Source organism: Pterocles gutturalis, unplaced genomic scaffold (genome assembly GCF_000699245.1).
Source record: "Pterocles gutturalis isolate BGI_N339 unplaced genomic scaffold, ASM69924v1 scaffold1322, whole genome shotgun sequence".
Classification (NCBI taxonomy): Eukaryota; Metazoa; Chordata; class Aves; order Pterocliformes; family Pteroclidae; genus Pterocles; species Pterocles gutturalis.
The window spans coordinates 78,629-104,273 of record NW_010112429.1 but is presented as its reverse complement, the minus strand read 5'-3'; the positions used below and the strand labels follow the sequence as shown (position 1 = coordinate 104,273).

Below are 25,645 nucleotides of genomic sequence, written 5' to 3'. Positions count from 1 at the left end.
CCATCAAACCCTCTAGCAAATGTTTATTGGCATTAGAGTTCTCTGAGACTGAATGCTGCTGCTAAGCTTTCACAGACAGATTATAGCAGGAAATCAGTGTACGTGCAGAAAGAGAGAAAACTTCAAAAATCCTCTACGGACTAGACATTGATTTTTGAAATAATGTCTGTAAAAACTGTTTCTGAATTGCAACCCGTGTCTCTCCAGTTTTTGTCTCCAAGACGATTTAAGGTTTCAGGTTTCATGCACTGCTCAGTCTGTTCATTCATTGCTAGAAAAACATTTTCTTTTTGTATGTGAAAAGTAATTTGTATTTAATCTAAGAAGGAATAGATGTTCTTGGCATATCATCAGTATCAGACCAGTGTCAGGATTCAGATTTTCCTTAACTTGCTACTGTGGTCCTTGTATGAATCTCTGAGTCTGTCTGGGTCTACATTTCACTTCATATTGCCATTTTTGGCTTTGCTATTCAAAGGCAGCAGGGTCTCATGGAGGAGCATATCTGCTGTGATCCTTGGGGAAACTTTACCTGGAGTGAATTGTCTGTCTTAACAGTAAAATTCAATTTTATTTTACAAAGGCAAAAAGCTATACCTTCTAAATTAAACTAAGCTCACAGGTAACTCAGAAAAGTCCCGTGCTGGCAGCAAGGATAGTCAGTGACAAACTGTTTGAAGGAAAAAAAAAAAACAAACCACAATGTAAGCCTCATGTTTGAATTACACTACAAGATGATACTTAAACCTGCTAGAAGGTTACAGGTGTTGTCTGCCAATATACTATGTTTTCTGATCATCTTTTGTGCATTCTTTGTTCTTCAGAAGATCTGTTGTTTTGTTTTTGTCAAAGGAAATTTCCTTTTGTGGGTTTATTGTAGGAAACATTTTAAAGGCCCTTTGTCCTGTAAAGGACTACTGTTCCAAGTCCTGTTAAACACGGGGGGGGGGGGGGTTTCCAGTACTTTCTGTATGCTTTGCATTGGGCCCCGGATAACTAGCTAGGCTTATTGTAGCATAGCATTCCTTCTAAGTCATCAGTCTCAGATTCATTTATGGTTGTTTTTTGCTTCCTTATAATCAAGCAGGATAAATTCTGCCTAGTGCTGAGCAACCTCAGAGCTTCCCTGGTTTTGTATGAAAAATGCTGAAGGTACTTAGCTGTTTGTAGGAGGCTTTTGGCACTATGTTAAAAAAGTCCCACACTTCATATGGATGGGGCATAAAAAATGCAATGGTCTTTAAAAATTCAAACTAATCAGTCTTCTTCTTATTTAATTCAAGAAAACAACATCTTCAGATCACTTAAGGAAGTAATCTGAAGGCTGAGTAAATTGGGATAGATCCATTACTTAGTCTGTGGAGAAACAAAGTTAATCAAGATGAAGCTAATTTTGTAAAAGACTAAGTAGACTAAATTGAGTCCTGACAGTTGTCTTCCCTGTGACAGTGGTTTCTTACAGCTGAAATACAGGTAGACATGAACTACAGAGGATGAGCAGCACTTCTTTGAAAAACCAGCCTAACAAATGTCTTTACCATGAGAATTTTTTCTAACTGAACTCTCTAGTGAGTGGGGTGCACTGGATAAAATGTTAGATTAATTAATCTAATGCAAGAAGACCTGAGAGGTGAGAAACGTGGTCCAGATTATTACGTGGTTCCTGGAATGATACCATTTGCTGCTCTGCAGATGTTATAAGTTTTTTCTTTTAAGCTTATGCATAATTTTCTACAGACAGGAAAATCAGAATTTGGGAGGCTTTGGGGCTGATGGACAATTTTTTAAAAAAGTTTTTAAACAGTGTGCTCATGACTGAGTTGTTTCTGTTATTTTATGTGCAAGGTAGGCAATTGGGTTGGTGTTCCCATTTAATATTACACTTTCCATATTGTTTTTTTTCTACGAAAGTAAGTATACAAGCCACTTTTAAAATGCATCCTATTTAAAACAAACAAACAAACAAACAAAAAAAACCCAAAAAAAACCACCAACCCAGTTCCTTAACAGGGATATGCAGGGTACATTCAGGTCACCTGAAAAGTACTGTGATTATATATGGACAGTGATTGTAGATACTGAGGTTGAATGTTTATATTAATCAGCTTTTTATCAGGGTGACTGAACATTTTAATCAGTTTTTATGAATAGGAAGCTGAGGTGAGGAGAGGTTAATTTACTTTGGATGTGCCTATATAGTGAGTCAGCGTTACTGCTTTGCTGTAGCTGTGACAATCAGAGTATATAGGCAAGAAAACTAGTGGTAATAACGGGTGTAGCTGGAGGATAAGGCAGCTCCCAGACTTAGTAACTGTTCTTCAGGTCTGCCTCATACCTGAGATAAGCCGCCTGATATGTGGTTGTCTCTGTCAGTTAACTAATCACTGACAAGGAATTACAGGTCAGATCCACTGGTAGAAAAGATGTGTCAAAGGGATATTTAACCACCTGACACACACACCAATACCTGGGTGTACTACACAAGGTTACAGGCTGGCAGGAGAACAGGAATAAGGATGTGACACATGACAGGCTCAATCTACTGTTGTTTCAAAACAAATTAATATTGTGTGTAGGAAGGTTTTGTTCTTTTGCAAACAGACTCTGCATGTAAGAGAGGCAGTTAAGTGCTTTTTCCAGATTTCTCTAGGTATGGTATCAATCTGGAGTGCTTGTTACAAGAGGGCTGATTCGTAGGAGAATGTCCTACTGTCTTGTAGTTCTGCAGTAGATGACAAAATATCTGACTGACTGCAGGCTCCTTGAGAGTTCTCCAGCCTCCTCCCACCAGACAGCAGCATCACTGACTTCAAGACGGAGGGCACAAAGTGTGGGTGGTGATAGCAGCAGCACAGGCTTGCCGCCAAGGTACTTTTGTGAGCTCTAATACTCTGCAGCCGCCCATTTTGCTGATGCTAGTCTTCTGCACGTTGCTTTTTTTGAATAGAGGCCTCATACTGCCTCCCTTGGTGAGCAAACACCATTCAGCAAATACTGCTGCTCCTGCTATTGGCTCCTGATCTCATTTCTCCCTCCCTGCCAGCAGTGCACTTTCCTGACTTCACATCTGTTCTCCTTTCTCCCCCACCACTTTCTGTTCACACTTGTTTTTTTAGTACAGCCTCCCCAGCATAAGCGTCTATGTTGGGAAGCCTGTAGCCCTTAAAATCCGCTTACTGTAGTCATTCATTGATCATTGGACAAGCAGATTAGAGTCATCTGAAAGCCTGTCAGAGTCTCTGCTGAAACCAGGTTATCAGAGCAGTGAAGGGAGATGCTTTCTGGAAAACCAGTTTGTTTTGTTCCTATCCCTCTTCCATCTGGTGTGAGTGGGACCATAAAATATAACCAGGTGGAAGAAAGGCTTTCAGGTAGGAGTCTTTTCTTCCAGTCATGAGAGATGCTGTCTTTAGGTTGTGGGTTGTTTTTCTTTCTGTCTCAGAATGACCTCTCTTAGATATTATTCTTTTAAGGAAGGTTGTCACTGCAATGAGCAGCCTCTCTTTGAAGACTTAATTGAGAGGCTAGAGCTTTGTTTCTCTGAGATATATATTTCTGCCTAAGGTAAATGAAGTATAATGTCTTACTTGCCTAGAGAGATGAAATATTTGTGACAGCTTTTCAAAGCCACTATTTATTTGAAAGCATTTTGCTGTATTTCAAGTGTAACATAAAGGACCATAGAAGACTTCCCAAAATATACAAGTTTAGTCTTGTTAAATGTCCAAAAGACATTCCAGACCAGTAGCCTGGTGGAACCATTTGGCTATGTAAAATTGGTTCGGAGCACTAAGTAAAAGGGAGGGGGTTTTGTTACTGTGTTCACAGGTCAGAAGTAAACTGTAGTGAGCAAGGTTAATATTAGCCATCAAAGAACCTGTTCCAGTGTTTTCAAGAGTGACCCAAAGTTCTCAGTCTAGCACTCTGTATGGGTCATGAACAGCTGTAATCCTCATAAGACTGAAATGCCTTTTTTTTTTTTTTTAAATTGCCTTCTTTCAGCACATGAAACACAATGCTGGCTAGAGACCAAAAATGAAGGACAAAAGCAAAACGTGTGGAAGCTTTTAATGATATAGGATTTGTGCCATTGATATAAACAATGTTCTCTAAAGACAGCTTGTTGGTACAAACCATTTCCAGTAAAAGGGGAACCAAATTTGGATGCAAATGAGGGAAGAGTGCTTGCAGAATGAGCAAAAGTTAAATGGCAGGAATTGCATGAATATTTCTAATAAATGAAAAACAAACTTGACATGCTGACAGAAAAAAAAAAAAACAAAACACGTTTAATTTAAAAAGAAAAGAAAGAAAGAAGAAAGATAACCCTACATCTGATGGTCTGCTGTGAACATGCTGTGAACATTAAGTTATTATGTTCCAGAATGACAGAAAACAGATGGTTATTGCAACTGCCCTAGGAATGGCCCTGTATTGGCCAAGGGGTAAATTGTCCCAACTTGGATTGCCAAATTAAATAATGTTCTAGGTTTCAGCTGAAGAGTGGAAGTCATTAAAGTACACATAAGACCTGTAAACTGAATAAATGTCAGAGTAATTTTGAAAGCATGGGCATGATGTTACCACAAAGAATGTTTCCAAGAGCAGCTGACGTGGATTAGCTAATGGGAAATCAGACAGCTATCAAACCATCTCATTGGATTAGCTCAATTTATAAAACTCTCCAGAAATGACTGTTGTGCAGGTGGATTTGAGGTAGGCAAGCTGTAGGATGGTAGGAAGCCCTAACTAGAATTAATCACTGAAAACTGGTCCCAAAGCATCTGAGAATTGGATGTAGTGTGTTTTTTTTCTGGAGGAAAATGGGCTTGGTTTCTGACACTAAGCATCATTCCTGTCTGCAGTCATTTTTCTGGCCTTTTTCATTATTTTCTTGCGTAGTTAAGAAATCACCTGGCTTACGTTACTTCTATGAATTTACTTTCAACCTAGTTTCACCGATCTTCCTTTCCATGACTGCTAGATTGACTTCAATTTATCAAAATGCAGTGCTGCCATGCAAATATTCCTAAAAAAATGACAAAGACCAAATGAATGTTGTAGTCACTTGTGTACCATCAGGCATAATACATCAGGTGCAGTACCCACCAAAGAGAAATTTGGTCTGCAGACTGGTTATGTAACAATTAAAAACACTACATACCTGTGAACATCACAGGTAAAATGCCTAACTAAGTGCTAGAAATTACCTGTTCTGACATCTAAGCTTTTCATCTCTAGTGCCTCATATTTAAGCAGAGTAAGAGTCACAAATGGAAGCCTACCTGTAGGATTGATGTTTGCCTTTAAACAATAAATCAAAAGGTAAAATGCATCTGTATGGGGTCTGGCTGAGACGGAGTTAGTATCCCCATAGCAGCCCTCACAGTGCTGAGTGTTGCACTGGCAGCTGGCAGGGTATTTGTAACACAGCTTGGGAGGAGGCAGAGACGGGACAGCTGACCTGGACTGGCTGGTCCAGAACAGCCATAAAAGCCAAGGGCAGGGAGGAGGAGGAGGAGGGCACTTGTTACTACGTTTGTCTCCAGGAGCAACTACTACACATACCGAAGCTCTGCTTTCCCAGGAAGTGACCAGATGACACTTACTGAGGAGAAGCAGAGAATAACTTGTTTGTTTACCTTTTGTTTCTATGCATGGCCTTGGCCTTTGCTTTAATTAAACTGCTTTTATCTTGACCCACAAGTTTTTCATCTTATTCTCCCCCTTTTTTTTTGCTGAAGGGGGAGTGATAGAAGGGCCTGGTGGGCACCTGGCATCCAGCCAAGGTTAACCCACCACAACATCTTTAAACAAGCTGTTTCCCAACATTAGAATTAAAATTATAGAAGCAGCAAGACAACCTCTAAGGATATATCTGTGCCTTTTTTTTTTTTTTAAGATAATTAGCACTTCTGTTACTGTGAGTTTTGTCCCTTTCTATTAATTTCTATTGGATTTGGGAGCAGACTTGTTAACAGTATTTAGAAAGCTGTGGAATACCTTGTATTATCATCTGGTGTAAAACGTATAGACAGACAAACAGATATACTCCAGTGCAAAAATCTCATGGACATTTCACTTACAGAAGAAAGATTCTTGCATAAGAACAGGAGCTTGGCCAACACTTACAGAAAAACGGAGGATGTCTCACAAGCATTTTGCTATTTGTTCAGGAAAATAATAATTTAAAAATGGCTCATAATCAAAGAACTCAGTGAACTTAAGCAATTGGTTTGACAGCAGGATGATGTGCATGTTTCTGTTCAGTATAAATATTTTTGTGAATACCATTACCAAAAGTATAGGGAAATGGGAGGACCATGGAGAAGAGTTGTGAGTGTATAAGCAGGGGCTATTCATCACAAGCAAAAAAGGAAGAGCTGTAAAGGTGAGAATTAAAGAATTGCTTTATGAACAGCATATGCAAGGGGAGAAGTAGGACTGTAGGAGAGGAAGGTCCAACTAAGGAAAAGAGGAGGTGGGTTTGCCTAAGGGAAACATCTGTCTTTGAATTAGGTGACTAAAGGGAAATCTGAAAATTTCAAACACATAAGCTGGCATATAGAGTCAAGTAAGGATGTCAATTTCTGAAAGGTATGTTTCTTCAGTTTAGTTTTACAAATTTAACAGCATGTTGCTCAAGCATCTCTCTGGGTTGCAGCAGAGTCCCTAGGTTAGTATGGCTGACCAAACTGAAAACAAAGCTGAAAAAACAAACATAGGGCCCCTGTGCTGAAATGCAGCAGGTCCTGCCTTGTCCTTAGTAGTTCTGCAAGTCTATGCAGTTCCCTTGCCCTAAAAGGCAAAAATGTCCACACCACAGAAGCAGCAAAACAGAATTTGTTGCATGTACATTTGGGATAGAAAATATACTTAACTAGGTAGATACACCGCTCTAACACCTGCTTTAGCACTTCTTGAGATCTAATTTTGTCAAGCAGTGACATGTTGCTTTTAGAAGAATAAGGTATCTATTTTACAGACTGTAAAAATGAGCCATACAAAGATGTCTAAGTGCCTTAATGCAGGTTATAGTGTAAGCCCTAATGAGCAGGTCATTCCTTTGCAGTGGAGGAAGGGAACAGAGGGCAGGAGCTTTGTGTAGCTCTATAAGACTGGAGATTGTTTCCACGCAGCTTCATTTTAGTCAGGCCCCGACTGCTGGTCCACACACACACAGACTTCGCCTTTTTCTGTCCTGGGTAATGTCTTAGAGATTATTTTAATATAAATTCATCAAGAAGAGACAACTGACCACAAGCAATGCCACACTAGAACAGCCTTATCTTTTCTGGACTTAAATGCCAAACAAGCCTTGCTTTGGAATTCCTTTCTGACACTAACTTTTACCCGGAAATACAGTGTTGCTAGTTGGTTGGTTGGTTTGTTTGTTTTCATTTTACATTAGTCTAATCTCAAATGTTTCCTTGCTCTCAATCTGAGTCTTATTTGAGGGGTCCCTTAAAAGCATTCTTACCACACTATCCTTTTGACCACTCACTCAACAGAGTGAGCAGCACTATTTTAATATTACCACAGGTAACTATTCTGTTTCCAGTGTGGATCTGCCAGAGAGGGGAAGGGCTGAAGGGGCTGTAACTCTTCATATCAGTGGCATCTTCGAGGATACTTGCACTTTATGTGACTGCCTGTTCCTACTGTGCTTCCATTGCATTTCAGCTCATGCACAACCTGGGTTTTTTTTCTAATGGAAGTGATATCTCTATACATCATGACACATTGCAATTAAGTTAAATTCTACCTGTGCAGCCACAGAAAAAATTGAGACTGTACATGTGAAGGTGAAATTCTGCCTCAACAGTATGCACATTTTCACTGCAGAGCTAATCTTGCTTGATCTAGAATATATGAAGAACCTTTTCTGCAGTTCTCCATGTCAGATTGGTATCTGATGCTGGGGAATTTGTTAGCAGTGGGCCAGCTGAGCTGCCTTATAAATGGATTTAGTAGGTATACATGCTTTCAGGCCTTCCATGGAGTTGCTGTCTCTGGTGGTGACAAAAGAGCAATTAGTTGATGTAAATAACTTGCAAACAGGTTTAGTCATTAATAAGGCAGACATTTCTGAAGGCAAAAGCAAACACCACATCGGCTGCAAAAACTTCCAGTGAGACTGTCACTGAGGAATTCAGTCTGCTGACTGCAAAGTGATCTGCTGGCTGCTTTGTATCTCTGTCTCCTGCACTCCAAATTGAGATTTCAAATAATGGTTCTTACTGGCTTAGTTAGCCTTTTGATAGTGGCATTTCTGGGGTGGCATCCCTTTCAAATGCTGTGGGTTGCAGAGCAAACTGAGTACACAAAGCAGAGGTGAAAATGTTCATGATCTGGTGGTATCCCATACAGAGGGAGACTCGGAAAAGGAGCTGCAGGATAGGGCTGGAAGACTGGTGTAAAATAAATACATTGCCAGACTGGATGAAGTGGAACTTGGCCTCCTTTGTATATCCTTATGCACCCTGACTAGTATAGGCTTGGGGCATTGCCAGTCCTGGGTTAACAGTTTTTTCTGTGTAATGCAAGGGACAATATCCAGACTATAACTTGGCCCAGCTCTTCAGTGAAAACATCTCCCCAGGATAATTAAATCTCACCTTCCATTTACAAAAACAGATTATAACTGCAGAAATAAATGATGGGAGGTAAATGTGTAAAGGATGCTCCTAGGTCATTAAATATCTAGTTCTCATGACCTAAGTTTGCAAAATGGCATACCAACCTGAGATCCTTAATAAAGAAGAAACATCCCTGCATCTATCAGGAACATAGAGGTCTCATTTTTTTTATGCCAGTATAAATCAAGTTTGTAATTCTTGGAAAACTTGCAGAAAATATTTTGACCATATTGCTTCAGGTCTGAGACAGAAAAATAGTTATTGGGAAGAAAGACAGATGAGTGTCCTAGTAGCAATTTTCTGCCTTACAAAATCTAGGGGTTTTTTTGAGTTGATAGCATTGTTAACATGAGATCTGGTAACAGCTGGATTTATTTACATCGAAAATATTTGGAGAGGTGAAACCCTTTCAGGATCAAGATCTGTGTCTGAACCTGAGTCTTGCTTTGAGAAATCTTAGTGGAATCTGCTGCTTCTCTCTCTGAGCTTGCTAAGACAGAGAGCTTTTTGAGTTAAGCATTCGCCTCAGCTCAGTCGACTTACTAGCCTCTGAGCCAAAATGATATTTAAACACCATAAATGGTAAATGTTGTGGAGACAGTTCTTTTGCATGGCTCAGACTAGGCATTATTTGGCAGTTAACCATATAATTCTGGCAAACAGATTCCTTGAGTATAATTAAATCTCTTGTAAGACTAAACACTGAAAGTTGTTTGCAGTTTTCTGAACATGAGGCAGCAAATGCTCTATTCTATGCATGTCCTTGACTTGTAACTGTGATCTTGTGCAGCTGAGTTATTGCATTGAAGCTGTATATGTGTGGTGCTGCAGCTGCTCCTGCTTGAGCCAGTGTTGCCATGCTGAAGTCCTGATATTTCAACAGGAGATGTCAGCATTCTGCAGCTCACGTTAAGAAGTCTTCAGTGCATCTGGATAGGCAAATGAATAAGAAAATTTACCACAATAGGTGATGTCCATAATATGTTAACTGCTTTGGCTTCAGGCCGGGTAGAACTCAGGTCCAGTCTTTGGAAACCTTCTTAAAGTTTGCATCTTGATCTGGACTTTCTTCTTCACCCCAGTTTCAATAGCAAGTCTGGAAATGGAAATGCTACAATGCCATTATTGATTCTTTTTTCCCCTCTCTCTGAGTGTATAGATTTATCTATATCATTTACCTTAGAAAATAAATAGTTGGTTGCATACTTCCAGTTATACTGGTACATGTGTGTTGTACAATTGATTTGTAGTAGGTTGACTGTTCATTGCAGCATGAATTTTCCTCTTTTTCTTTTACATATACACCTTCAACACAATAACTCACCCTTGCTTATCAGTATAACGATGTTCACTGTTGTGTTCAAGCACACAGTTCTGATCCAGGTCTAGGTTTTAAAATTTTAAAAAATTCTAGTGTGTTTTGGCTTAGGCCACAGCTAACATTAAGACCCCTCTTGCAATAATTTCCAGGCTGCAGATATGTGGATGTTAAATTTATGTAAGGTTTCTTGAAATCCTGGATTGAGAAAAGTCAAATAATAGGAAAGCATTTTTGTCACCTTAGATTTCTATTAATACAGGGTAATAGACAAAGAGATGTTTGATGTGGTAGCTGCATATGGATTTGTTTACTATTGATTACACAAACACAGGAAAAGACAATGAGAGATTAATAGAAATAATTGTGTATCAGAGGCAACATATCTCTTTTCCCATTGCCAACCAAATATTATGAGAATCTGTATTTTTGTAAGGAACTGGAAGAGTTTGAATTCTCCTTCATCTCTGTGGATTTAATGCACTAAATGCCTTTTTTAAACATAGATTTGGATGCTTATTAGAGTGACTTTCTAATAAAAAAATGAACCCTTAGGGATAAGGCAATGCTGTGGGAAAAGCCTATATTACTTTTGCTTTGTAGAAAACATATGTGGGTATATAAGGTATCCTTTAAATGCTTTGCCTACTGTTTCTGGTCTCCCACGCTGTAGTTCCCACTGAGCTATGCATCTTATTACTTGCCGTTTCCCAACATTTGTGCATATTAAAGCCTGAGGAAAGGCAAAAATCATAGGAACCATATAAATGGGATCCTTGTGGTGGACTTTTAAATCACCCTGTGTAACACCTTGTCAAAAACCCGCTGAAATGACAGAGAGACCACTGCCCACCAGAGAATGACCCAGCTGGGCTTATGTATTACACCAGATCACAGCTCTGTGCAAAAAGTGTTGAACTTCTTGAGCTCATCATTTTATAAGAGCCTTTAAAAATTCAGCGCTCTATAAGCAGCCTTTGAGAAAATCATAGTATCTTCTGTATTATCTTGCATTATTTGACCTGCAGGAAACCAACAGCTGTGGTTAAAAAATTGTGTCAGCTTTTGTAAGCTACCGTAAAATAAACTACTTCCACTGTCTGAAAACAAGTTATTGAAATGTAGCTGTGTTTTATCAAGCCTACCTATGTAGTGCTTTCTGATGTTCCTCATTAATTGCTTTGACATCATCCACCTGGTTGGGGAAAGAAAAGGGAGGGAGAAAATTGACTGCCTAGGGTAGAATTTTTTTAGTCACTATGGCAGCATCGCTCTGAGTTAATTCTTACAATCCTTCTTTCCATTCTTTGAGGTGAATCTACTCCTAATTGAAAGTAATAAGAAGAAAGAGTGGTGAGGGAGACATTAAATGGCTATAGGTGATTAGAGCGCATTAACATAACAGGAAGAGATTGGATCTCCTCTCTTTCACATCCAGATTAAGCTTGAGGATGCGTAAATATATAAAAAAGTCATATCCTTATGCTAATGTCAGACAAAGTTTTCCTTAGGTTCCATATTTCCTTTCTGGTGCCAGATGTGCCATATTTTTATTGTCTGTAATTTTGGCAGCAAAAATACCCTGCAGTGTTATGAAAGAGGTTGCTTCAGTCAGAAGCATAATGACTTGCAGTATCTGAACTTGGAGTTGTACCTGTGCTTTCTTTCTCTTCCTTGCCCCTGGCTTGGGCTTCGAAGCGAGCTGTCCCTGAAAAGTATATGAATTTTGAACCCCAGCAGAGCTGATGTGGAGAAAGGGGCTTTGGAGGAACGAGGGAAACAAAACCCTATTACTGGCCTTTCATTGTGTGCAGCTTGCTTATTTGTGTCCTGTTTTTCTTATCTCCTTGCTCTCCATCTTCCTGGTGCAAGTCACAGATTTTGTTACTGAAGTATGAGACTAGCTAGCACCTAACTATGGCCAGGGAATGTGAACTCCTGCAGTTGTTACACTTTCTGAAGCTGGTTTTTTGTGTACAGTTTTCTTTGTATTACTTTCCTAGCAGAATAATTAGCCAAGTGTTTTCAAAAGGAAGTAGAATCACACAGGGTCTTTTCACCATAAATGGGAACAAGAGTTATTTAATCTTGAATGAGCAGAGTCTCTTCTTTTCCCAAGTATCCTCCAAAATCAGATTGCTTGCTGTTTTTCCAAACAAGAGCTGTAAAGGCTGAAATTGAAGCCCTTAGGTATATTAAAATAAGCTGTGTAAATGCATAGCACAGCTATCTCATGGTAAAATTGTGAAATGTGAAAGCCTTCATTAGAGGAGCTGTATCATGCTATGTGATAAACAACTAAAAGCATTCACAAGCTTCAGAAGAATTTGAAAATAGTTAACATTCAGGCTTTGTAATTTGGTCTCTGCATGATTGTAACAGTGCCCTCTGAGAAAATGCAACAATTTTAGACTAAGACTAAATAACACTAAGTAATATATCTAAAACTGGCTGTCTTGTCTTGTGTAAAACATCTGCTAGAAACTAAAGTTGTCAGTAGGTCAGTTTAATTTTTTTCTAAGTCTAGAAGTCCACAATATCAAATTTTTAGTAAAGGAAGAATGCTACATAAAATGAGCCCCTATGGTTACTTAATGAACAAGTAACATTTATAGATTAAAACTTCAGTCTTTCTAATTGTTGGTGCCAAGTCAAGAAACATTAGACAATTTTGGTAACATTCTGCTTGTTGGTACATATGATACTGAACAACATGTACTACTGAACAACAGTGGCATAAGAGCAGAGATCCTCATTAAAAAAAAAAAAAAATTAAAAAGTAGGGGAGAATGCTTGTGTTTTGAAGGAAGCTTGTTCAAGTTGCCCCAGACTCAGTCTTTTTAGCCATATATTTACTGTATCGTGGATGCCACCCTTAGCCATGCTAGCTTCTAATGGATGTCACCCATTTGAAGAATAAAACTGGTTGTCTTAGGCATGATAGCTTCTAATTTTTTGAGCTCTTACAACAAATTTCATCTCTGTTGGTAAAGAAATGCTTTCACTGCCCCTGTGCTCCAAAGAACATCAGCAATAGAAAGGGAGATGTTTTTACTCCTGCTTTGTAATAGGTGTTGAGAAATCAGGTATTACTTCAAGAACTAAAAGTGTATGTGCATTGGTGTATGATAGTTTTACAAGGATAGGAATGTCTTCAGAAAAAATATGATATAAAAAGTTGCCTTTGTTTTTGTCTGAGTAATCCTCAAGTTTTCAATATTTTGGACTTAATAATCCATCTTAATGTTCCTCTGTGTGACTACATTCCGTTTCCCTTAATGAAATAACTCTTTCCTCTCCTTAGTAACTTTTCTTGCACTGTTGAAGCTGTACCCATTAAGTTTTTACTACTCATATACCATAGACTTCTTGTTTTTTGATATTTACCATCATAATTTTCTGTTTAAGCATAGAACTTGCCTTCATACAAGAGACCAGCATAAACCTATGCAGTACTTAAATTCAGTATAAATGCTATTTTGAAGATTTGTGAGATGGTGAGGCAGGTTCTAGTCCCCTTCATGTCAATTTGACAGCTTCACTTACAAATAGTGAGCACTGATCAGTAACAATGGCAAGTTCTTCGTTCTTTAATTCTGCAGGTCACTCTTTAGCCATAAAGGCCTGCATCCCCAGGAAATTTTCGTAATTTTCACTCATATCAGTAGGTCTCCTCACCAGCATAGGATACATCTGTCTGAGATAACTTCAGAAACTGAGGCCCAACTTTTTTGTAATCTTGTTGAGTTTGTGATTCATATATGCAGTTGTTGTGAATTATTTGCTTGCTTCCTTTTAATAGTTATGCAGCTCTGTGCAAGATGGTTTTTTTTTCCAGTACATGAAATTTGTATTTCTGCAGCACATATTTTGGAGGAGTTAGTGTTGCTGAAACATCCCTTTTGGGAATTGATTTTGCTCTATTACTTCAGTAGTTTCCCACCCATTTCTTTTTAATACGCTGAGCCTGTTATGCTGTATTGTCTTCCTTGATTACAGAAACTCCTTTATTTAGACTACATGGAACAAGCACATCAGTCTAATAAAGCAAAGAGCCGGTTGCAAGGGATGTGGAGTGCTGTTAGTACTTAATGCTGTTTGCAGCAGGGCTGTGCTGGAGGCACCTCAGTCTGCGCTGGGAGAATTGCTGTTAGAACCACTACTAATTTATTTGTTTCCTGGTCGACGTTAACTCTCTCATGGGAGCTGTTTCAGATCTTGTCTGAAGACTTGAACTTTTCTGATTTTTCTGTCTGTTTTTCTGTTGGTCTAGAACCACAAGTCTGCTTTTATTTTCCTTTCCCTGCTCTCCTTTTATTGCATGTCTGCCTTCTCAATTTCATAGAATCACAGAACGGTTTGGGTTGGACAGGACCGGAAAGATCATTGAGTTCTAACCCTCTTGCCCTGGGCAGGGACACCCTCCACTAGATCAGGTTGCTCAAAGCCTCATCCAGCCTGGCTTTGAACACCTTCAGGGTGTCTCACCTCTTTGATGGCTTATTACTTTCTTGTTTTTCCTCCTTTTCCTCTTTTCTTCTTTTAATTCTTTTACCCACTATATGGATTTCAGCTTTCCCTCCCAAGGCTGTTTTAGTTTGAGGAAGAAGGGGATTTTCTGCAAGACATTAGAGTAGTGAAGGAGTATGTGCTGATGTTCCTTAGTCTAGCAGTTGTTTGCAGCAGTTTCCCTGAGTAAACAGTACAAACCAGAGGAATATGGTGAACCACAGCAGTTTATTACTGTAGACAGGTTTAACCCAACTTCATGGCTATTTTCTGTACAGCATTAGTCAGTTACAAGCAGGTGCTATAGGAAGCCCTAAGACTGATCAAAATGACCTCATGGTGAATTGGGAATTTCAGAGTAGCGGGTCTGTAACACCAATCTGAGTGGGTCTCAGTCAGGTCCTTTATTTCCATTCTCACATGTATGAATGTCTCACTGCTCAGATCTAAGCAAAGACCTATGACACAAACCTGCAAGACGAGATTTTGGCTAGAAAAAACTTTGCTAGAGAAGAGGAAAAACTTCCTCTCCAGGCAGCTTCCAAATTTACACTGAGCTCAAATAACCCTGGGACAAGTTTAACTTTTTGCCTCCAGGAGGTTCAGTGGACTTGCTTAGTGAGATGCTTTCAGCTTTTCTAATCACCATCCTTTTATGAATTGTGGTCTTTTTCCAACCTGGCACTTCATGTTGCTATAAAACTATTTTGGATGATTTTGATAGACCTTTGAAAATTTTGAAGGTAGAAATAACCTAAATGAAGCTATTTGCATGTATGGACTTCGAAAGCAGGGTTGTCATTTCAAAGGCAAGACGTAAGAGGTCTGAACTCAAGCTAAACAAAACAAAAAGTGTATCCAAGTGACCAATAAATATTTATGACTTTTTACATTTGGTCATGATCACTACTTTGGCTTCTGAAGTATCTTTGCTCAGGTTTTTAAAGCAGAAGTATCTTTCTTGGTCTAGTGTACCATACAGGCCACAGTTAAATGATCTTTCTTCACAGCCTCTGAATCCAAGACAGAGGAGACCATTGTTGATACCAAAATTACATAGCTATCACAGCTAGACTTAATTTTAAGAGTGATTAATTTAACTGCAGCACACATCATTTGATTGTACAGCCTCAAAAAAGAATTAAAAAAAAAAAAAGCCCTAATTCAACAGTTTGTTTTGTGATATATGTTGATATCCTCAGGTTTCAGTCTTTCCCATCAGCAGTTTCCCATCAGTCGGTTACGGTTAATACAGAAGGGGAGTATGGAGAACACAAACCCATTTGATATTGACTGTCTAGCAATCTAAATGATCTGTAGTTTCATACAGAGTAATGTATCCTATATTCCTGGGATTTTACATTTTTAACTCATCAATCACAAGAATAGCAATTTGTAACATAGATTATGATTTTTATGTGAATTTAGCAGTGATTAAAGGCATCGAAGTGTTGGTTACAAGTTGTTGGGATTTTTTTTTTTTTTTTTTGCACCTGAACTTGTGTAATTGGGGAAAATGAGTGAAAATTTCTGTGTGATATTCTGTGATATCTGTTAACAATGATGTAGGAGGATCTCTGGAGGAAGGACAGTTCTATTCCAATTTCTTGTCTTTCTGCTTGGATTACTGGCAAGACAAAACAGCCATACTGGGTGGTTTCAGTGATTTTTGTCTTCTGGGAGCTGAAACAAGACCACTGACTCAAAATCAGTTTGAACCTAAGGTCAGTTAAAATTCATCATGAAAATTACACTGAGACACCCCTTTTGTTCTCCTTCTGACTTCACAGAAAAGAAGAGCAGCAAGAAGGCAGAAAGTGCACAGGCTGCCAAGTTAAACAAGACTTTTGCACCCATCTTCCTTAAAAGCCTGACTGACCTCAAAGTAATGGATGGAAGTCAAGTGATAATGACTGTGGAGGTATCAGGTGCGTAGCTATACAACAGTATTATTTTAAAATTTTAAGTTCTATTGCAAAGTATGTGCTTTTTTCCACTCTTTTCTTTTAGCAGGTATCTTTGTGTTTGGAAATTATATTTCAAGGAACCTATTTTTTAAAAGTGAAAGCTAGGTTTGTCTAATCTGATGTCCAGGGTGGATGAACGTTGTCCAATGTTAATGTGTTCAGACCTGTACAAGTGTTTCTTTATTGGAATAATAATAATAACAATAATCAGGTTATTATTGGGTTCTGCTGTTGAACTAAATCTAAGTCTCAGCAGACGTGTAATAGCTCTTGTTGTGAACAAAACAAGATTGAATTCCTGTCAGCTGGGGAAAGATTAGCGCTGCAGAAAAGAGCAGTCCTGGTATGAAACCCTCGATAACTGCCTCCGTGGGATCTAGAAGTCATTCTCCCTCTCTATTGTATGCATGCTTCCTTTATTCATTTGTATTTTAACTGTAATAAGACAGACTTAGAACTGTTCCACATTACACAGCATTGACAGAGTTAATGAAATTCCTGAATGTTTTGAAGATGAAACTGCAGAATCAGGTGGCAGAAAACAACAAACGTTGTTCATTTTCTTAATCAATATGTAGGGGTTTTAGTGTGTGTCTCTGATTTTCGTTGTTTACCTTTTTTCAGCCAACCCACCTCCTGAAATTATCTGGCTGCACAACGGGAAAGAAATCCAGGAGACAGAAGATTTCCACTTTGAGAAGAAAGGCAATGAGTACAGTCTGTACATCCAGGAAGTATTTCCTGAAGACACAGGGAAATACACCTGTGAAGCCTGGAATGAATTAGGAGAAACTCAAACCCAGGCTACATTGACAGTACAAGGTATAAAGTTCTTTTCCACCTTAGGAAATGCTAAAAGGGAATAATTCTAATGTGCTGGATGAGTGTCTATTTAAAGTACATGAGTGTTTATAAAGTCTGTTGTGAAGGACGCTAGGAGTTCTCAGTCTCTGCATCTGAATTTAAAAGGATATTGAGCAGAAGCAACTTTAAAAAAATCTTTTCACTCTGGAACATTATGTTACTATTTCAAAAATGCATTCCTGAGTCCTATTCCTAGGGACTGTGTAAAACTTCTGCTAAACGCAGCTTCAAATTATAACTGTAAGGCTTACTTATCTATGGCCTTCATATAAGCCATTTAATTATGTTTTTCTTTCTAATTAAGTCCTGAGGATTCGGAAAAGCTGTCTAGGAGCCAGGTATCCTGGCTTTAATATTAACATTGTAGTGGCAGGAGGTGAGGAACACATGATTTCTGCAATTTGAGAACTAGCTGCAAATAAGTTGGCTTCAAATCTCCATATATGATGTAAATCCCACAGTAAACACTGCAGTGCCGCCAGACTTCCTGTGACTGGGCATTCACTGCCTTCGTGACAGGGCACTTTGTCTAAGCTTACTGTATGCCAACTTTTTCCCATAGTCATTACTGAGAACTATTGGAAATCAGTGGGAGAATTTTATTACTTTTAATGTAAAGGATCTTAACCCCAGGATTTCAGAGAGCTGTGCCTCCAGGGGTGGGTCTGTAGCCTTTTGCCACTGTCTGCTCTGAATTCAGACTTTTCTCTATTCTCTAAGTTCCCCTGAGATCTAGCCTCAGGGTCAGTCTTCTATATTAAATGCAACTTTATCCAATTGTTAATGATGATTTATTACATGAGCTCTCAGCTACACAGCAGTCATTGTACTGTCACTTGCCCTTAAAGCTATTCCTACCGTATTCTGTAAGGACAAATCTTCAAGATTCCTTTTAGGGCAGCTTTAAAGTCCCTTTGTTTTCCTCTAGGTTGAGCCAGTAAAGTGCCAAGTAAATGATTAATTTTAGTACCAACACAAGTTACTTCAAAATTTAAAGCCTGACTCCTTTTCAGATTAAAAATTTATTCCCTGCATGTTCAAAATAACTTTGCTTGTTTGTGATTGCTTTCCCTGAAATTAGTTAGCTTCTTAGTTACATTCAAGCTTGGCATTTTCTCCTGATTTGTAAACTGTGTTTGTAAACTACAGAACCTCAGGATGGAATCCAGCCCTGGTTCATTAGCAAACCAAGATCAGTAACAGCAGCTCCTGGGCAAAACGTCCTTATATCCTGTGCCATTGCTGGAGATCCTTTCCCCACTGTTCACTGGCTTAAAGATGGGCAAGAAATAGTGCCAGGAACAGCATGTGAAATCCTGCAAAATGAAGATATCTTCACACTGATCTTGAGAAATGTGCAGTCTCGTCATGCAGGGCAATATGAAATTCAGCTCAGGTATGTTTGTCATGAAAAGAGCTTGTTTCCTTGGAACAATTAGTAATATTTACCCTCAAGTTGACAATCCCATTGGAAGAAGACAAGATTTCCCCTCTATTCACACAGAACAGCAGGGTACTAAAGGAACTGAATGTTTCTGAGGGATTAAAAGAATTAATAAAACTCAAAGAGGAAAGAGAAAACACAAGAAGAGTCAGAAAAAAAGACAAAGCAGTATAGAGTTTCCTTTTGGGATCCCGAAAAGCAAAGATTTGTGGTAGCAGTATGGTAAGCAATCTGGGGTTCTAGCAAGGGAAACCACAATCTATGTCTTGATTTTTGAGGTATTGTTTATCATTTTTGGCATCTCTCTGGATATTTTTAAGGATGCCTGCTTTCCATGGGAACAACCTGACTGGGAAGGGCCACTCCACAAGATTATGATCCATACCTTTAAGAGGATAAAGTGTTTTCTGACCATGTTTGAAATGCCTGAATTTTATATAGAAGCTGTAGTCTCCTTTTTCTGATGTATCTTTGAAATGAGGCACGCTGATGCTTTGAAATTCTTGTCTTTCCTACCAAATTTGGAAGATCTGTTTTTATTTTTTTTTTCTGGTAAAATAACTGTCGTTTAAAAGAAGAATCAGATTTGCTGGTTCTTTATCTTATAGAAAGTGCCTCAGCATTTTCCAGTTCCAATGGTGAAGATTAGGCATAATTACATATACATGTAGTTATAGAAAACAGTGTACAACTTTAAACTGATGTTATTGTTCTGTGCTATTTACTGTGGATAGATGTATTGCCTTGCTTGTCTAATATTTGTGACTTTATTAAAATATACTTAACCATCATGGACATTTGAATCCATTACACTGGAAGAAAATCATGTGTTCTGCTCCACATGCTAGCTTTTTACTCCAGACAGACTAGTCCAGCAGACAGTTTAGAAAGATACTGGCCAGTATTACTAAGTGTTCACACTGCAGTTCTGCACTTCTTGCCCTTGCCTGGTTTATGGTGGATTTTGACTTTTTCATGCTATAAACAAGCTATTTTTTTTTTTCATATACTTTGGTCTAGTACAAAATTCAAAAACTTAATTGTCATTTTCCTGCTTGCAAATAAATTGCTCCTGTCTTCCTAATCCAAGGAGGTAGAGCACTTCTTAATAAATTTAACCCATTTAGCCTCTAAACAGTGAGTTTTATTTTTTATAGTTTATTTTCCAGCCAGTGTCAGAAATTGAATAAACTTGTTGCCTGAATGATGGATATGTCACTGTGTAGATGTCTAGCCCTAAGGTATGTTTCTATAGACTACCACAGGCAGCCCCAAACTAGCCTCAGTATATTTTAGTATTTAAACTCAGATGACGTACTCACTTTACACCAGAAAAGGGTGCTTTAGAAAATTATAGCTGTTGTATATCCAGATTTTTCTTCATTTAAAGTCCTATCACTAACATTTCTGTAGGTGGAGCCATAGGTCCCATGACCTATTTGCAAATAAACTCTTTAGTAGATTTAGACCCTTTGTACTCTTTGCAATAAATTGTGACCTGACTCAGTTCAGAACAAACAGCTAGTTCGCAATCGGTCCAGGTCATCTGGCGCATTCATAATGCTGATATGTGCAGGTCACGTCTATATACATCCCTGCGTCTAAGAAAAGCCTCTTCTGGGTTCAGTGGCATTTCTAACAGTCAGTACCTATGGTGGGATTAGAAATGACAACTGAATTTCGTTAAAGTCCCTAACCTCTACATGAAAGAGTAGGCCAAACAGTGAGAATTGCTACCTTCTACTGGTACATTTCCACACTTCAGTTTGTGTGCTCTGGACATGGGCATCTTCTCTTGTGATATGCTGGTGGTTTCACTTGAACTGAAAGAGAATGAGGTATTTCAGCAAAACTTCAAGGTTGGAAAAAGGAAAGAGAACAGGAAGAACAAAGAGGAACCAAGAGAGCTTTGTGAAAGACTTTGTTGTGGCTGACTTGAGCAGGTCGACCTTAATTATCAGGTGTAGTTGGTGATCACCCAGGCCAAACTCATCACTGCAGACATTTGTCAAAGTGGAAGCCTGACAATAACATTACTCAGGAATATAACAGAATGTACATTTAGAAAATAAATAATTTCAGAAGATTAGTGGAGGAGAACAATTTTTTAAGGGGTGGGAAGAAGTGAAGTTCCAGCTAGAAAGCAACTCAGCAGTTATTCGCTAATCCTTTTACTGGAGAAATAGCTGGGGATCCCACAAAGATCAGTGCATTCATGTTGGCTTTTTCTAATCCATGATGAGTAAAGCTATGTTACAGTGAGAGCAAGTGGAATTCTGACAGGTCTTTTTAACCTGCTGTCATTTGTAAAATTTGAGGTACTGTTCAGGGAACAGAAAGCCATATGCAATTGCTTATATACTATGAATAACAGAGAAGTAATTACCTCAGGAATATCCAAGGAACCAAATGACAGCTGTATAATTTCAAGTTTGCAATAGAGCTAAAATAATTTTCAGCAGCAAATAAACTTGTCTAAATAGCTTTTGAACTGCCTGCATTTGTCTTGAATATTTGGTTGAGAATTGTTTATGTATTCAGAAACAGACTTAACAGTACCTGAGAGGAGGAGAGCTGCGTTTACTGTCTTTCTCTCAAAAACTCCTACAAAGTCCATTAAAAATATGGAATAACTGAGAAACCACAAGTCAATTCACTAAAAAGTTTATAGAGAAGCTGACAGTGGGCTATTTTTAAACATAATCTTTTTCTTTTCAAATAAAATCTGCTGCTCCTTTTCATGTATTAATTTTAGGGGCATGTTGCATAGCTGCTTTTAGGGAGTCATTCCTTCTCCAACTCCCTTAATTTAGTCTGGGCCTGGTTTCCTACCAGTGTTAATTATTTTCCAATTTTCTTCTCCATTATTCTTAAGCTCTAAATTCTGTCCTAATACCTCCACAATTCTCCTTTTGTGTTGGCTGCTCACAAATTAAAACTCTGGTCTTAAAAATTCAGGTTTAACAAAAGGTCTATTTGTCTCTTCCTAGTTCTTTCTCCTTTCATCAGAGTGAGCTGACAAGGGTGTGTAACCCAGTGTGATCCTAGTGTGATCCATCAACGATTGCTTGTTGGCTTTCTGTCTTTACCTCCCTCAGCATCATTTAGGATATGTGTTTGCTTTGCCTTTTACTATATAGCAGACTACTAACCTGACTTTTAAGAGGGTGGTCATTGTAGCCTCTCCTGGTCCTTGTTTTAAACCTACAAAGACCTCTGATTCCTCTACACTTGTGTTCTTCATTTTCATTGTCCTAATAATGTTCCATTGAGCCTGTTATGGCTCAGACCTCAAGGAATGGTGTTGTATAAATATAAAAAGAACAACAGATTCACCCATTACTATGGTTCATCTATTGAAATTTGAACACTTTACAGCCTGCAAAATGCTGGCCTCTGCAGTTGAGGGATAAGAAATCAGTCAGAGTCTTGGTGAAACCATCATGATTGAAATGAGAAATAACAATCCTTTTTTGACTCACAAAACTACAGACATCTTTTTTTCCCCTCCTATCCTTTGCATCCTTCCAATGATGTGAGCACTGGTATCCTTTTATCCCAGTATGACTTTCCCATGTTCTTTCAGACAGTGTGTACGTTGTAAATTAAGAGGTAAGCAAAGAAATCGGGAGCACTGGACGGAGACTGTGTTTGTCGAGCAAAGCCTTTGTATTTATAAAAGCACAGTCAACATGAGACACCTCAGAAATCCTTCTGCAGTTCCTTAAATAAATTACCTGCTTTGTAGACCTTTATCTTCTCAGACACTGGGTATTTCTCTTCTCCCCCACTCCATCTTCCATAAAAGTTTGGTTAGTGTTGATTAATCTTATTTAGAGATTATTATAATCATATTAAAATCAGAGGTAAACATTCATCTTATATATCAGTGGTACCTTGAATAATCTGCAATTCAGGTTATATAAAAAGCAGTTGTGAGATTACATTTCATTACATCAAACAGTAAGTACAGTTCTTTTTTTCTGTAAAATACAGTTTGCAAACCTTGTTTTCTGCTATCAACACACTGTCTATTTTTAGGTAAGAAAACTATAAGCCCTTCCTTTTCCATTCTCCCACTCAATGCTGTAAAATGCAAATAAAATGATTGGTCTTTCAGGTATAAAAAAGCTTTTGGCCAAACCCTCAAGTGAGGTAAATTAGCGCATCCTCTTTGAAGCCAGTAAAGCAGCTCTGGTTTATGTCAGCTAACGTTGTGATCCAGTAGATTAGTTGCTTTCTTTGGGGTTAAAGCTTATAGAGTCTGGACTTTCTCTCCATTTAACTAACTCACAAAAGAGTTGCAAAACCTCATTCTGAGGCTTTGCAGTTAGCTGCACTGAAGCACCAGCTATGGCTAAGGATCAACTTCTTCACCCCTTTCAGTTCATTCTTAAGAAAATGTAATTTACTCTGCAATACTTGTTTCACACTTGGTAAGCCAGTAGGAATTTTCAGTGTGTCCCCACACTATAATTAACAGTGCTTTTTTTTCCCTTTTCCTCTAGAGACTGCTTCCTAAGGACACACAGACAATAAGTCTCATCTAAGGTTCAGTGAAAATTCTGCCAAGAAACAAGTATTTCAAGATATTTTGAACATAAAAGCCATTCCAGGGAAAACTGATCCCACAATAGGATAGAGAACTATTTTTAAAATTGCTTCAGCAAAATTTGCAGCTGAGGTTTTATTTGTTTTTGGTGGGGGGGTTTCATTATTATTCCTTGATATTTTAAAGATAAGGCATTCTATGGAACAATCCTGCAAAAGTCAACACTTCCAGACACTTCTTTACAGCATAGCTACTAAACTTAGGTTTTATCCATGTTGATCATTATTCCACAATGACAGAGCCACTAAGATCTGTCTTTGTCTAGCATTTTGTTGTCAAAATGCCAACATAGAGAACTTCAAGCTGCAAAAGTAATATTGTTATTGCCAAGATTCAAAATAGCAGAAACATGAAAGTCTTGAAGCAGTGCTTGTGTACTGCAAAGCTCTATTTTTTCTAACTACTCCTGTGTATCTTGCCTTGCCTAGGTTCTGAAATTGCATAAATGTAAAAATATTTACAAAGTTTCCAGAATTATTCTTGATTCAATTTAGCATCTAAACTATCCAGTCCTTAATTTTTCTTGGCTTGTTTCTCTTTTTCCATCTTGTGATCTCCAAGGTGGGTCAGTGCTATTAACCTCACCATTTTAGACTCTGCAACTGAATTCAGAAAACAAAATCATGTTCTCCCTGCTCCTAAAATCAGTAACAAAACTCACTTTTATTTCACTGGGAGCAGGACTTGCCCTGAGAAGGCTACACTTTTGAACAGGGATATGATGAATCAGACACAGACTAGAGGTTTGTATCCAGTGGTCTAGTTTTCAGCCATTCACTTGAATCAGAAATCATAATTAAGATCAAAAACTACCTTGTGAATACTTTTTCCATCTAGGTACTTCTGTGGCTGAATATTGCCATAATTTCTAAGTTCTTCACAAGGTTTTAAAAATAGAAAGAAAAAAAATGCCCTTCTGCTTTCTTACCCCCTCCTTTATTTTCCAAACCCTGTGAAAAATAGCTTAGTTTACAGAGGTTTACTTTGCCTTCCTTATTTGCTTCTTTGCATATGTGAAGAATTTGCAGAGGGAAGAATGCCTTGCAGAAATAGGTCCTGCAGAAACGCTATTATTCTTCACAGTGGTCAGGACCACATTCAGTATTCCTAGATCCCTGTCCTGGGAGAGTGCTGTCTTTGTTACTTTAACTTCTCCCACTGGTGACACAACTCTTGTGGGCAAATATTTTTACCATATAGTCATGACAGAAGCTGAGCAGTGGTGCCTCCCCATTTGATATATGCTGTGAATTGTCTATACTTCAGCTTGCATGGCTTCTCCTAGTTTGTCAGCTTTGGATTGGTTTTAAGTCCTAATGGAAGAGTAATTGAGCTCTAGGAGACTTATGGGATCTTAGGGTAAACCAACAGCCTGCTAACAGCCCTGTAGCACTGGTGAATGAGAAAGTACTTGAGCAGTTCCAGAGTATGTATGCTTTTCTTAAAAGCTTCTAAGCAGGAAAAAAATTCCTGAGTTTCAATAGTGGCAAAAGGGGACAGTTTGAAATGCATTGTTTGAAGACAACAGGTTCTTGGCAATGTTGGTACCCTGCCATCATTTAATGCCAATCAGTATGTTAGGAGGAGGTGACCTGCAATTCTTTCTATGTATCTTTCCAGTCATCTTTCCTTCTTTCTCTTTCTCTTGCTTCCAAATGGAAGTCCCACATAAAAGGAAGTGAGAATGGCAGGTCTCCAGTGCAGGACTGAGTTAAATACTCCTTGCATTGACTCAGATCCTCTCCTGCCATTTGGGCAGTTTCTTTTTGGTACTGAGATGTTCTCTGGTCTTTTGTATTGAAGGAAAAAAAAATCTGTGGCTTTCAGTGCTGCCCTTGTGGATTGCCTTCATTAACGGTTTCTAGTGTACATATTCTGACTTGTTGGATATAAGGTGTTGAAAACGTTTCTATGGCTTCTTGTTGTTAATGGTCTTATGGTCAAATAAGATGTGTTCCTACCAGCAGAGCCTTTGCTTTGCAATTCATTTACTTTGGTCAACCCCCCCAATTTCTTCTTGGTGTTAAAGGTTTGATTCTCCTATTAGGCTGATCCACTGCTTCATTTTCTAAAACAACAGAAAGCAAGGGAAATACATCTGAAAAGGTGATGGCACTCATTGCTGTTACAAAGACATAACTTAGTGCTGCATCTGTGTTAATGATCTTGCTTACTGTGTGACTTCATTGCAAAAGGGTGAAATTATAGTTTATTCACCCAAGCAGAATCATATCTAGGAATATGTTTCCATGCAATAATTAAAAAAACAGGCCAGATGGTATGTTTATGGCA

The 25,645-nt window shown here is 38.4% G+C and overlaps 1 protein-coding gene across 4 annotated transcripts in view; it reads left to right on the top strand.

Moving 5' to 3' along the window:
- MYLK (myosin light chain kinase) overlaps positions 1 to 25,645 on the top strand; it is a 152,582-nt gene that overhangs the window by 52,460 nt on the left and 74,477 nt on the right. For all 4 annotated transcript variants that reach the window (XM_010074025.1, XM_010074026.1, XM_010074027.1 and 1 more), the window contains 3 exons: positions 16,257 to 16,394; positions 17,058 to 17,255; positions 18,447 to 18,693. In XM_010074025.1, the coding sequence (XP_010072327.1) occupies positions 16,257 to 16,394; positions 17,058 to 17,255; positions 18,447 to 18,693 (583 nt within the window). The remainder of the gene's footprint in view (positions 1 to 16,256; positions 16,395 to 17,057; positions 17,256 to 18,446; positions 18,694 to 25,645) is intronic.